This window comes from Amphiprion ocellaris, chromosome 4 (assembly GCF_022539595.1).
Source record: "Amphiprion ocellaris isolate individual 3 ecotype Okinawa chromosome 4, ASM2253959v1, whole genome shotgun sequence".
In the NCBI taxonomy this organism is placed as follows: Eukaryota; Metazoa; Chordata; class Actinopteri; family Pomacentridae; genus Amphiprion; species Amphiprion ocellaris.
This window is the reverse complement of record NC_072769.1, coordinates 10,473,551-10,487,491: the sequence shown is the minus strand read 5'-3', so window position 1 is coordinate 10,487,491 and position 13,941 is coordinate 10,473,551. Positions and strand designations below refer to the sequence as shown.

At 40.7% G+C, this 13,941-nt stretch overlaps 2 protein-coding genes and 1 non-coding gene across 6 annotated transcripts in view; 2 read left to right on the top strand and 1 right to left on the bottom strand.

The window, feature by feature from the left end:
* The first annotated feature begins 84 nt into the window (after positions 1 to 84).
* On the top strand, positions 85 to 157 carry trnar-ccg (transfer RNA arginine (anticodon CCG)). Its single transcript has one exon. It is a non-coding gene; the product is annotated as a tRNA-Arg (tRNA).
* A 1,690-nt stretch (positions 158 to 1,847) lies between these two features.
* LOC111576431 (UPF0450 protein C17orf58 homolog) lies at positions 1,848 to 8,460 on the top strand. Its single transcript, XM_023282103.3, has 5 exons — positions 1,848 to 2,554; positions 3,072 to 3,737; positions 4,687 to 4,773; positions 5,931 to 6,122; positions 6,898 to 8,460. Exons 1-5 carry the CDS (start codon positions 2,482 to 2,484, stop codon positions 7,083 to 7,085), a joined length of 1,206 nt encoding a protein of 401 aa, XP_023137871.2. The 5' UTR covers positions 1,848 to 2,481; the 3' UTR covers positions 7,086 to 8,460.
* A 3,110-nt stretch (positions 8,461 to 11,570) lies between these two features.
* Positions 11,571 to 13,941, bottom strand: part of LOC111576424 (nucleosome-remodeling factor subunit BPTF) — a 49,767-nt gene continuing 47,396 nt past the window's right edge. For all 4 annotated transcript variants that reach the window (XM_023282087.3, XM_023282088.3, XM_023282089.3 and 1 more), the window contains one exon: positions 11,571 to 13,888. In XM_023282087.3, coding sequence (XP_023137855.2) covers positions 13,852 to 13,888 — 37 coding nt within the window. In that variant the 3' untranslated portion in view covers positions 11,571 to 13,851. The remainder of the gene's footprint in view (positions 13,889 to 13,941) is intronic.

Here is a 13,941-nt window from a genome sequence, read left to right as displayed (position 1 = left end):
AATGCTTGGACACAAGTAATAACGGGAGTTTTGACACACTGTTTTAATCCCATAAAGGATGTTCTTCCTCTGAAGGACCGTAATGACCCAGTGGCCTAATGGATAAGGCATCAGCCTCCGGAGCTGGGGATTGTGGGTTCGAGTCCCATCTGGGTCGCATTTAGCTTCCTTTTCAGGGCTTAAATGTGGATTTCGTCACATGTGGCGCATCTCCCAAAGCACGATATCGAATACGATTAAACAGTCCTTCAATCACAGTCAGGTGGATATACTTTGTGCTAGACAATAGTCTTTTTATCAGCTGCTTTCAACACAGCAGTATGGGCGTGTCATTTATGATGGTAAGAAAATCACAATGCACTCAAATCACAGTGCACTCAAATTACAAGACTGCGACTACCGTAGGAGATGATGCTAGTCGTATCGTATAAAACGCCATTTTATTTAACTTTTTTTATTTTTTGTAAAATCTACAATAACATAGAATAAATGCACGGCATGATAGAATAGCAGTAAGATTATAACATATTTCACATGAAATTGAAATATTACTGAGAAAGCAATACTGCAGATAATATCAGTAATATTGTTCAGTGTTCAGTCTCCAGTGTTTCAGCTAAAGTCTCAGCATTTTTAGTATTTTTCCTGTTGTCTCCTAGGGATACCTGCTAAGACATCCCCCATAAGAAGAACATCTATTTTCAAATTAAAATATATGTAGTTATATATTGAATATCAAAATAATATCTACTCATAAAGTATGATTAAGTGGACAAATTCAGAGGTTAATCAAATCATAACAGACTGCAACTTTGTTATTCCAAAACTTAATATAAAAAAGGGGCATCTTTTCCTCACAACTCAGGGAAGATGACACAAGGATAATTTTTTTTTTTTTTTTACTGCTTGTTATCTATTATGTAACAATATATTACACTAGGTAATATTAATGCGCATTACAGGATGGTATACATAATTTAGCAGAAACCTTGGATAAGGTATTAAAAATCATTTATGTCCATGGGTGGCTTCTCACCCTATAACCGGGGGGTGTATTCCCTTAATGCCTGTGTTCCCTCATATTGGAACACTTTTACATATTACTAAAAATGATATTTGTTTTGTTCAAGCTAATTGATATTCTTGTATATGCCTTCATAAGTTTCTATATGTGTAATGTGATATAAATAAGCACACAGGGGCTTATTTTGTTCTGCTAAACTATCACATCAACGGACCTCAAATCCACTTCCTTTGATTTGCTCCCACCAGTCAAATGACCCCAGTGCTAAACATTGGTCAGGCATCATCCATGAAAAGAGCTCTCTCCATTTTGCCCTTTATTTATCTGATATTTCACTGATCAACATGATTCAATAAAGTTGTAATATAATAATAATAAAAAAAAGGTTTAAAAACAAAAGAAACAAAGAAAGAGTAAGGTTGTAATAAAATGTGATGCAAACCATACAAAATAATAAAATAAGCAATAATAATAATAATAATAATAATAATAATAATAATAATAATAATAATAATAATAATAATAATAATAATAATAATAATAATAATAATAATAATAATAATAAATACATGTACAAAATTATGGGCAACTAAAACTGCACAATATTTGCTTTTTACAATTACTTGTACATGTAAAAATTGTTGTAATATTTAAACTTGTTATAAAATGAACATGACTATGACATAATCATGGTATTGTTTTGCTAAAAATATAATACTAATACTTTTTAAAAATACAGTTACAAAAAAAATCATATTTGCTGTGTTTTGCTCCAAATAAAACTAGCTACAGTGATTTTTTTTTTTTTAAAGAGAAGAGAAAAAAGAAAAAAGTTGTTTCTGGCAAGTAATTAAAAAAAAAGAAAAATCTAATTATAAATAATTACTATATCTCAAAATGAGGTAACCAAATAAATATTGTCATTACATCTGGTACTGGACCGACAGCTTGACTAATTGAAACGCAGTGCTGCAGTTCCTGTCTTCTACCACGAGGGGACAGTAAAGACGTGTTTCTGAACTCAGTCAGCTCATCGTTAATAATCACTGAAGAACTTATTAACAAGTGTTCGTAACTAGAGCGTATTTTAAATTATTATTTTTGCTATTTTAACGTCTAAAAAAAGCAAGAAAACCAATAACAGACAACATTTTCAGCATTTTACACCAGACACCAAAAGCTGGGTTCTCTTTTTAAAAAACATCTTACCATGTAGACAGCAGGTAACGTTTCAACAGAGACACATTTTCCTTCATACACTGCAAACAGCATTGTGGGCTTATTCAGAATCCACTCATGAATGGAAGGAGTGTCACGCCACAAGTGTTTATTTCTTTGTTTGGGACGTCCCACCGCCTCCCTCTCCATCCCATCTCCTTCCTGAGCGCTCCTATAAAAATCCCAGGAATCCCAGCCGTGCAGCAGACCTGAAAGTGTGTCGACACCGAGCATCCAGGATGACAGGGATTACTATGATCCTTTTGTTTCTAGTGCTTCCTCTTTACCACACAGAGGAACATGCTGTTAATGGTGAGTGGAAACATTGCTTTTATTATTTCCTATTTCAGAACAGTGAGGATTTGTAGTGCCATTTTTGGTTTAATCATTTGTTGCGTTTTTTTAAAAATGATGTGTATTAATGGTGTAACTTTCGCTGCAGGATTCCTTAGTGTTGTAGTTTATTATTTGCTACTGGACACTGCAGGATCTGTAGCTTTGAATGCAGCCAGTGGTTATTATGTTATTTGTCAAGATTATCTCTGAAAATACTGCAAAAAAGACAGAAATCTGAAATTGTAATCTTTTTTTGTGTGCACAGGAGAAAATATTGCATGCTAAAAGAGTTATAGAATGTGATTTAGATAAAATGCTAAGTCAGCTACAGTTTGCATCATGTTTAACTTTCATGTACAATATTGTAGGTGTAGTTTTCAAGATAAAGGTTACTGGAAAACCTCAAGTTTCAGCATGGCCCTGTGCTAATTTATTATGGGAACTGCTGTATTAAATTGAGTGACTAAATTCAAACTGTGTGTTTCCACTACAGAGCTGTACACCCTGATAGAAAAGGGTCAGAGCAGCTTTGTGGATCCAGTTCTGAGTAACCAGAGCCGGCTGCTGGTTAAGGAACCCTCCCTGCCCATCAACGAGCTCATAGAGAAGAGCAGCAAGACCAGCGAGTCCAAATTCAACCTCCATCCTCTCCCAGCCGCTGTGTGGCCGAAGCACAGCGACCTGGCCCCCATCCCTCGCCATCACAGCCCCCACAACAAGAGCAAAAAGGGCCCCAAGATCGACCGCCTGGTGGAGCACAACAGCGAGAAGAACAGGGGGGAAGTGATCGGTCTGCTTCCCAAAACTCCGCTGACAGCAGCCGCAGGCGCTGCTGCAAACCGCACAGTGCAGAAAAACAACCAGGACGTCCAACCCAACATCAGTCCACCTCAGCAGACCGAACCGGAGGGACACCCCAACTCCAGAGCCAGGCCTCCACCTCACACCCAGCCTCCCGCTCAGCCGCCACAAACCGCTGCTTCTCCTCCACGCAGGGATCCCCCCAACCGGAGGATGGACCCGGAGGAGAACCGGCCGGGGAAGTCCAGCCTCTATCAGTCTGGTATCGGCGCTGCGACCAGAAACAACAGCCGCCCACCAGTGATCTTCAACCGGCGCTCCTCCAGCCTGCTGTACCAGTTTGACATCCTGAGGAGAGGTATGGGAGGATCTGCTGTTTCCTGACCTTCAGATCTGACCTGTGTATTAATACAGAACATGTCTTCTAACAGGATCTTCACGTTACTCCCTTCTAGGAGTATATATTTCAAATGATTAAAGTGATACAACAATTCAGCCTGCTGGGAAAACCTTTCAAGCTTAATATCACAGTATTTATTACTGCTAATAATCTGTGGCTTCTGACCTTTAAAATACTATTTTACATGATCACAGTGACAAACTACCAAAGCAAATAGAGCATTTTTCTTTTGCATTAGTTACATAATGAAAAGAAAACCTGCATTTGGGTTTAACTGTAACTTTGACAAAAAGGGCCTGGATTTGTAATAGTATACCCAAACATATTTGAAACAAGAAGACAAATGTTCAAAAGTTAAAATTGCTGGTGCTCCGTGGTCACAGAAGTAATGAAGGTGCTCAGTGTGTAATTGTGATGCTTTACCCGTCACTCACAGATGCCTCCTGACTAAAAATGCCCCCTTGAACACTTTTGAAAAGTCACGTTTCTTGCAACCTTTGCAGAAATTAAAGTATTATTTTATCCAGCGAGCCACAGAGTTCCCCCAGAGAGCTGTAACAAGAACGATGAGAGTTTCTGGTAGTTAATCAACGTCCCCCTGCCACTAATTATAACCATGTCCCTCAAATCTGACTGTCAGAGTGTCCCTTTCTGTGCACTCTTCTGGGAGGTTATAATGAAACGAACGCACAGTGAGTGAGAAGGCTCTGATTTTGTAATTAAGATTGAAACTGTGACACCAGTGTGATCCCATGACGCACACCACCACCTCCTAGGAATGCAACGCCTGGGTTGTGTAATGACAACCTTGTCCTGTCCAATGACGCTGGAATGGGAGTCGGGAATGGCAGACAGTCGCTCTCTCTTCTCTCTCATCCCTTCATCCCGATTCTCCTCTTCTCCGCAGAGTCCGACTTCACACATGACGCCTTCTGCATGAGCGAGTGCAGGAAGGAGATGGAGGAGAGAGAGTATTACTGCCACAGTGAGTTTGGTATGTACCCAGTGTGAGACAAAGGCAGACTTTGTCAAAGGTGCACAAACAAAGGTGAAGTGCAGGAAGAGCTACAGGAGCCCTGAGTAGTCAGTGTAAACTTCACTGTTTTGCTCTATAATAACAATCATATTAACGTTAATCTTTGTTTATACAGCATTTCTCTTAGCAAATGGTGCTTCTAGTACTGATGAGTCTGCTCATTAAATGATTAACGATCCCGAACATTTTAAACTCACCGTATGTAAGCAGCAAACTACTAACTATCGATTTGAATTTAAACATACATATATCTGCAGCAACTAAACATGTGGTATGAGACTAATAGTAGTAATTTAAAAGTCCCATATTGTGCCCTTTTTCAGGAAACTAGTGAAAGCCTCAAATGTCCTCACAATGTATATTTCAATTTTTCAGTTCAAAGCATTACAAATATGCTGTATTTAACAATGACTGCATAACTCCTGGTTTTAGCTCTGCCTTAAACAGGCTGTTGCAGTGTCTGTAGCCATAAATCAGTTTTTGCTGTCCACATGCTCTTCAGGAAGAAGACTCTCTCTGTATGTGTGATTGCTAGATTGGCTGTGTTCCCATATCCATACCACCGTATTATAAAGTATACCAGGAAAAGATCTAGAATGCAGTAATACACAGAGCGTCAGATGCAGTATGCCAAAAATACCAGGATGTCCTACTGCATCTGCTCGGATTTTACAGTATGCAGGCCAGCATGATTTTCTGGTCAGTCAAATTTTGAGGACATCTGTAGAACTTACTAAAAGTAAAAAGATGAAATCTGCAATAAGGAACGCAACCACTATCATTTTACATGAAAATATCACTGAATTCACAGCACAGCCATATGGTAGGCAGCTGTTTATTCTGAATGGCTCACCTTGTAAGCAGGGAGCAAAGAGGGGGCAGGATTCTACAAAGTTTGAGCTCAACAGCCATTGGTTCTATCTTTTGGAAGGTAGCAGCTGAGCAAGATCCTCTCTGGCTTGTCTCGTGTAGGGAAGGTTGGAGGAACAGCAGGAGTAAACATCTGCACGTACTAATACATAGTGAACACAAGGGACCTTTGAAGCTGCAGCAATGACGATATGAGTTTCCATTATGTTGACTTTTGATAATGTTTGTCTGTCCTTCCGACACAGCTGTCAATGGGATCGTCCATGACATTGATGTGCTGCGAAAAGGAATACGGCTCATCACGCTGATGGTCAGCAGTGACGGCTTCTACAAGATGAGTCGTCTGTATGTGACCCCAGACAGCTTTTTCTTCAAGGTTCGCCTTCTGGTCTTGGATACCTACAAGTGCAGCAAACCTTGTCCTGATATCAAACTTGGTAAGTCTCGTGGCATTAGCTCATAAGCCTTGCAAGACTTAAGATCTGCTTACAAACTGGCTGAGAAGGGCTGAAAGCAGCAATTGCCTAAATCCAGAGCAGAGTTTTGTTTTGCAGGTTGTTCTGCTACTTAGTTCTGAGTCAAACTGTGTAGGTAACTTAATAAAAAGCAAATCGCCACCAATATTGACACCGATTATATGTCTTCCGATATGTGCCGATATGAAATTTTTCTTGTACGGCTGTTATGTAGTTTGTCTCGCACAACAGCTCCAACTCCACTTTTACTTTACTTTAGTCTCTGTACTGCTGGAAAGTAATGATCCAATAAACAATGACTTCATCATTTTCTCCCTTTCAATGTATCAGAATTATTCCCTACAATTGACACTGGCCCCAGAAATTCAGAATCAGTCAGTCTCTAAAAAAAAGAAATAATATTATTCTGTAAATATTTATAGTGTGTTTTAGCTGTTAATGTCTCTAGTCTTGATCATGGATAATGAAGAGATCATATTTAAAATTAAAGTAATAAATTCTGCGATGTGCAAAGTTTGATAATTGATATTCTTCGTAAGTGCACTCCTCAAGACCCATAAATTAAAAAGTGTGTGACAGGTTTACACCAAAGTATCCCTTTGTGGGATGTGGGAATTCCATTTTCCTGAGATCAGCACAAGCAGAAACAACTGCTTGTTTAGTGCAAACATAAAATTTGCTTGACTTTGCACTTTTTTTTCTTGTCACTTCACCGTTCCCTCTGTTTGTTCCCAAGGAACCAGATACATTATAATGGGTCAGATCTACCACCGGAGACGTCATCTTCCCAGTGACCTCCTGAACCTGCTGGGTGGTAAACTGAAGCCTGGGGACGGCCTGTTGCGAAGCAACAACTATGTCAAGAGGTTTAACAAACGGAGGCACCAGAAAGCTCTGGACGCCACCCGCTCCAGGTGCAGGTGAACCACAGATAGGACTATCGCCCCTTGGTGCAGGGGAAGAGACATTGTGGCTGAACTGATCTTAACTAACCCCTCAGTATTGTGCAAGACAGAAGATGTGTTGCAGGAGGAAGGCATGGATTTACTTTCACATGGACTGCTATGACGTATCATAATACTGGCTCATTTTTTTAACTTATCTGTTAAGTTCCCAAAGTGCTGACGTGTGGTTTCTTTGACCGAAAACACAAGCAGCTTCAATTAAAATGATGATTTGTAACATTTGGGGCACCAAACACCTATTAGTCTGCTGTTATCTTCTCAAAATAGCAACTCCACTCAAACTCCTCATTCACTCATGGCTGGTTCATGAAGTCCCTGAATTATTAGGATATCAAATAATGGTTCCTTTAAAAAGAAAAGCCTGCTCATCTGAAGTTTGATTCAACATGACATTATTATACAGATTGGGAATCTTTCATCTTTTGACTTTTTTATTTGTCCATTTCAACCAGCAAACCAACCACATAACAAATCTTGTATTTTCTAATTGGTGTCAAAGCACGCTGCTATATTTAACATTCAAATCAACACATTGTTGCCCATTTTTTTTAGAAGTGATTGTTTTACTGGAATAATCACAGATTCTACATTATTTTCATGAAAATTCTCATTACTTTGATTGTAATAACGCTTCTCAAATGATATGAATGCAAAATATTGTATTGCACTGAACAATATCAGTAGACGTGTGCATGATGACACTGTGGGTGATATTCGTGAACAGGAAATGCACTATTAAATGAGGGAATTAAGGGCCTGAAAAAGCAGCCACAAACCCCAGTTGAGGAGACACGGGAGGGAGGAAAAAGGGGAAGAGAAGAAGTTTTCTTGTCATGAGAGCAGCTTATTTTTCAAGCTTCAATTATGTGTCCATGATGAAATGTCTGCCCAGGACATCAAAAGGGGGCCTTGCTGAATGAGGAGGAGGTGTGGTTTTGTTGGGACTAAGCCATAAATCTAATCACAGGAATCTGATCCTCAACACACCTGGACACATGACCCAAAAAATTGCCTCCCTCACTGCACCTTTTAGGGATGACTCGTGGTTTCACGAACACGTACTCCTTTACGAACGCTCAAAAGGGGGTATTTAAAGTATGTAGGCAGGATCAGCGGAAAAGGGGAGGCTGGGGCAAGGTGGAGGAGGAACTGAAGCAGTAGAGGGTGTGTTGGGTCTGCCTTTCCAAAGGGATAGCTTCTTATTTAATCAAAAAAAATCCCTGGCTTGATTGTAGTACGACCCTGAGCTCATGCTTCTTATGAAAGGGAAAAGATTTGCACTGAATGCTTACACTGCTTTACTAAACTCAATAAAAATATGTATTTGTTTTGTACTCAATGGCCAATGTGAGGAATTTATTCATCTTTAAACCATCTCTCCACTCACGCAATCACATACATCCACCCACTCAAGCATTGATCCTCATTATCAGTCCCAGCGACTGCATGAGAAGGAGTCCCAAAAGTAAGACGCTCTAATTAGAGTTTAACAACCACGGTCTTGGCCTGGCCTCCAGGAACAGAGACTGACTTGGGAACTTGGATGTCAAGGCAGGCAGGGCTGAGCCTCTTTTCTCCCCCTCTGCATGTCTGTCAGCTCAGGTCAGTTCCCAGGCTCGATGAAGCCTCTATCTGGGATCAGCGCTGGAGGGAACAGATGCATGCGGGCAGGAAACAGGAGCCTGTTCCACATTGCGGCTACTATTGCAGCGGGAGGACATTCCTCATCGCAGAGGATGTAAAGGAGGGAGAAGGAGGGAGAGAAAGAGGGGAGTAGGTGGGAATATCTCTGAGTTGCTTCCTGTGTGATAGCTGCCAAATGGCTTTGGGCTTGTGGTCATCTGCGGTGCGTTTAGCGTCCATGCGAACCTCTGGATCCATTTAGTGGTTTGAGTGGGGAATTGAGGGAGGGGGGGTGGGGGGGAAGGGTGTGAGAGGAGAATAAAAGATCAAAATTGGAGGTGCCTGCGTACGTCATCTTGGGAATACGATCACAGGAAGGATTGTGTTTGCATAGGGGTCGTGACTTTGTCCTTCATCTTTTCTTTAAACTTGCAGATAGCAAGTCTAGCAGAAGGTTCAACTTGTTCTGCAGATTGGCCAGATTAACTTACTGAGAGGCCTCGGAGCAACAATTACCTGTGGCCCCTGTGGTCACTCGTATGTCTACCATTCTATTCTGCCCTCAGATTGTCTTAGGCTACATACGCACCCATACGTGCATTTAAAACGCTGTGACAAAACAAAAATGATGTTTTAGCACTGTTTCAGAAATAATCTGAGCCCACTGGGAATGCAGGCACCACTGTAAACATCAAGCAGGGGGGTTGGTTGCTTCGTTGGAATAAGTACTATTGAAAAAAACAGCAAAGGCATAAAGTAAGACCAGAGATTCCCTCAACTGCTCAACAGCTGCTAGCATAGACAAGGTAGCCAATGCCAGTATTTGGTATTTATGTTGAATTAACCGCTGGTAGGCAAAAATGATGTCTTTATTTTCTTCTGTAAAACGATTACATGATAGGAGCGCGACAAATCAGGAAAAGATATGTTGTGAACTTGGAGGTGTACCCCATGTGTGGGGTACTTTGGGAGTATGGGGTAATGGGGCTGTTGTTGAGCCATCTGGTCCTTTTACAACCAAAGTAAGAGCTGTGTTCTTGTGTTTTTGGCACAAAGTCCAATGTGTTTCTGGTGGGTGTTGGCCTTCGCTGAGGTTGCCCCTTGTCTCCAATCCTCTTTGCGGTGTTCATGGACAGGATGTCAAAGGGAAACCAGGGTGAGGAAGGTGTCCGGAATCTCTAGTTGCATCTCTGTTTTTTACAGATATGTGGTTTTACTGACTTCATCAGGCCAAGATCTTCAGCATGCACTGGGGCAGTTTGCAGCCCAGTGTGAAGTACAAGCATTGATGAGCATCAGCACCTTCAAGTATGAGGCCATGGTTCTCTACCAGAAACCTGTGGTTTGTGTTTTATTGGAGTGGGGGTTCAGTAGCTGCCCCCTGCAAAGGAGTTTCGATACTTTGGGATTTTGTTCATTGGTGACAGAAGATGAAACGTGAATGGGAGAAATGGATTAGTGCAGCATCGACAGTAATGTAGGCATTGTACCAGACTGTTCTTTTGAAGAAAGAGCTGTGCTGGAAGGTGAATTTCTTGATTTACCAGTCAATCTATGGTCCAGTACTATCCTATTGTCATGAGTTGTGGATAGTGACCAAAAGAATAAGATCGACAATTAAACTTGTTCCTCATTTGCATTGAAAAGAGTCAGCTGAGGTGGTTCGGTGATCTGATGAGGATGGCTCCAGGAGCCTTCCTTTGGAGGTTTCCCAGGCATAGGCAAGTGGAAGGATATCCCAGGGTAGACCCAGAACTCGTTGAAGGAAATATATATCTACTCAGGGCTGGGAAGGCCTTAGAAACCCCCAAGAAGTAAAACAAAATCTGTTTTTCATTACAATCAAGACTGTTAGCTCAGTTCGGGGTTGTCGTCACCACTAAATGACAGAAACGCTCCATGGTAAGTGACCAAGCTCCACCATCACTGGAATGCAGATGATACTCAATTATACATCTCATTCAAGCTTTGAAAAATGTCTGGATTCTCCAGTTTACCCAAACACCCAACTCCAGTTAGCAAACATTTGGCAGATATTGTCTCTTAGGAGCTTTTGTTTTTGCCTCATCCAGCTACATCCCAAGGGTGATTGAAGGGCCCTTTCTGTTTACTCTGCAGTTAAATATTCGTTTTGACATCCAGGTGTAACTATGACTACCACTACTCTGTGCTAAAAAATGGCAACTTGTTATTTTGAAATCATTCAGCCAGACGTGTTTGAACCAGATACAAATTCTGAAAAAGAATATTGATACAAGAATTCCTGTCTTTGGTTTGTTATTTCTTCTAAGTTCTTGTTCTTTTCATGATACATCCTCTAGCATATAAAAACCACCACGAGGACATGTTAACATGGTAAAAAAAAAACACACTTGTCTTTTATCAGAGGGTCTTGAAGATTGTTGTGTTCTCTTTTAGAGATCTGCAAAGTCACATAGCTGCCAACATTAAACATCCATTGTTGTCGTACCTTACCAGTGTGTTTCTAAGGCCTGAAAAGAACCGTCTAACTTTGGACTGAAGATTTGTGGATGGTGTCACATCTTTAAAAAGCAGCTCAACACCTAGCTGTTTAGATTTCCCTTTGCATTATCTTTACATATTTCTATTCTTTGCAAGTCTGCATTCAGTGTCTGGTGCTTTACATACCGTATATACATTTTTACTGTGAAACAATCTGTCACTTATTGTATAATGCAAGAACTGTGCAACTGTGATATAAAAAGAAAACAAGCGCAGTAACATTTAACTTGGATACCTGAATAAACTGCCATCCAAGGTTAACTTCATGAGATAACGACAGAAAACACGGTTTAAAAACTGGTGTCAAAAACATTACTTTATTAGCTAGGATGAAATGTCCTATCAAGTACAAAAGAGAATCTCTTCAGTTGCCACAATCTGTTAAAAACATAGAGTACTTTTTATCTGCAGTTACGTTTCTTCAACATTACTCAAAAAACTGAGAACTTTTCATTGATATGAATAAATAATACAAGAAAATGCAATGTCCATAGAGAAGTTATGTTGAACTGGTTGGTTTCTTACAAAAAAAGAAAAACTCTGTACAAGAGTTACCGTGTCACTCTGCCCCATTCAAAACCTTTATGCTCACAATATGCAGCACTTTTAATATAAAGGGCAATTTCACCTAAATGTAGAGTTCACTTCAATTAAAGAGAAAAAAATACAGTTAAAATTTACAGGCGGGCTTAGTTGCTGGTTCAAATAGTGAAAAATAAAAGTTTCTACTACTCTAAAAATTTTTCATCTCTACATATTTGGACAGCAATAATATACAACAGAGGTTACAAACAGTGGATAAAGCACATCCTCATGAGATTACAAAGTGACGGACACTTTCTGTGAAAGACATACAAACAGAAAAGAAGACAGAAGCTACATTATCTCTCAACTCTCAGATACAGACAAAAATGTAAAACCTCTGTGATTAAAAGTGAAATGTTTGCCGGATTCAAAAACATTTTTTTTGCTTTGTAACCTTTAACTTAAAGACAGCTGTAACTGTGTCTTAGAACTGATCCCCTCCTACAAAACTGATAATCACAAATTACAAAAATGCTCCCAGTTATGCTAAAAATGCAGCTATAAAATTTTCATACAAACCCCAACGGTACAAAGACTCCCCAGTCCCCCGTTCAAAGTTTACTCCCAGACATGCTGCCGCAGACCGCAACATAACTGAGTTGATGCTGAGTGGAAAAGTCCATTATCCAATTACTTAACCATGCTTGGAGGGTGAGTTGAGAGACATATGTGAGCCAACCTGTCAACTTCAGTGAAATATGCTGGAAGAAGTGGCTGATAGATAAGAGGGGAGAGACTTAGACACAGACTCAGCCACTGACACAAACAGACACGGAGCTCTGATGAGTATATGGAGGGAGGTACAGTACTGGTAGGTTAGTTAAGCTGTGTACAAGTTCCACCTTCCTGAAAGGCCCAATAGTCTCCAATTCTTCTATTCTGTTCCTTCAAATGTCCCAGACTAAGTGGGCGAAGATCTAGTGGACATTTTTCACTCGGATTTCAGAAGTGAAAAAGGTCAAAAGAAGGGCAGGATGCAGTGGGTGGGATGGCCTATCCTGGGTGTTTCCCTCTGAAAACTGACATGAAAGTATTGCAGCCCTCAGAACAAAATGAAAACCCCTCGGATTAGTTAAGTGAATGCTGTCCACCGTGAAGCTACTCTCAGATGTTTTCAGAAACGTAGCTCCTGTTACAAATGGATCATCTCAGCGTTACTTTGAAAGGGAATGTGCAGTGAAATTGTGCAGCCCTGATGTGCGTTTTATGAGGCTGATTCATGCTGCATGTAGGGCTACACACCTGAGGGTAGAACCAAAATAATGTGCTCACAATAACTGAGTCCAATGGAATTAGGTGATTATTCATCCAATGCTGACTGGTTTCATGGGGGTAATTTTTTCCCGGTGATGGACTAGTACTGACATATGCTCCTTCAGCACCAACAAAATGCTGCTTTCAGGCATGCAGTCATAAAATTTGACAATAATGAACTGAAGCCTGCACATTCTGCATATTTAGCCTGTGATTGTGCACATTCGATGCTGGAACTAACCGTGAATGGGATGTTGGTGTCATGAATATGCGACAGGATGAAATTAAAGATCCTCTGAGTGGGGAAAAACAAGAAGCTGAGACTTTGCTATATAGAAAACACAGAAATCAGCTACAGAATGAACTTTAAGGAGTCTTAGACTGCCACCGAGCATCCAACCAGCCAACGTATTACCCGTCTTCTGCCATCCTTCTTCTCATGCTGCACCGATGGGAATGGCTGGCTGGGGTGGGAGAGTTTGCAGCTGCCCTACCCCTGGTCTGAAGGTGGGACTTCTCTGTCATTAAGTCCCACTGACACTTTGGATGAAAATGGGGCTTTTCAGTTCACTTCTTTCCCCTTAGCACTGCAATGGAGGCGTTGGAGGTTGGGTGCAGAGGGCCCATTCTGCTCCAGAGAGGACTCAGGTTCAGACGTAGCCTGACTTGGACCACGAGTCTTTATCATTCAGAGGAAACCACAAGGCTTGTCTTTCTGACACCTGGATTTTAGGAGGGAGCTAAGAGGCTGCTGACTGTAGCTTGTTGTTATGTGATCTACAGAAACAGGCAAAGAGAGGAGGAAGAAAACAGTTGGAAAACATTGTGTT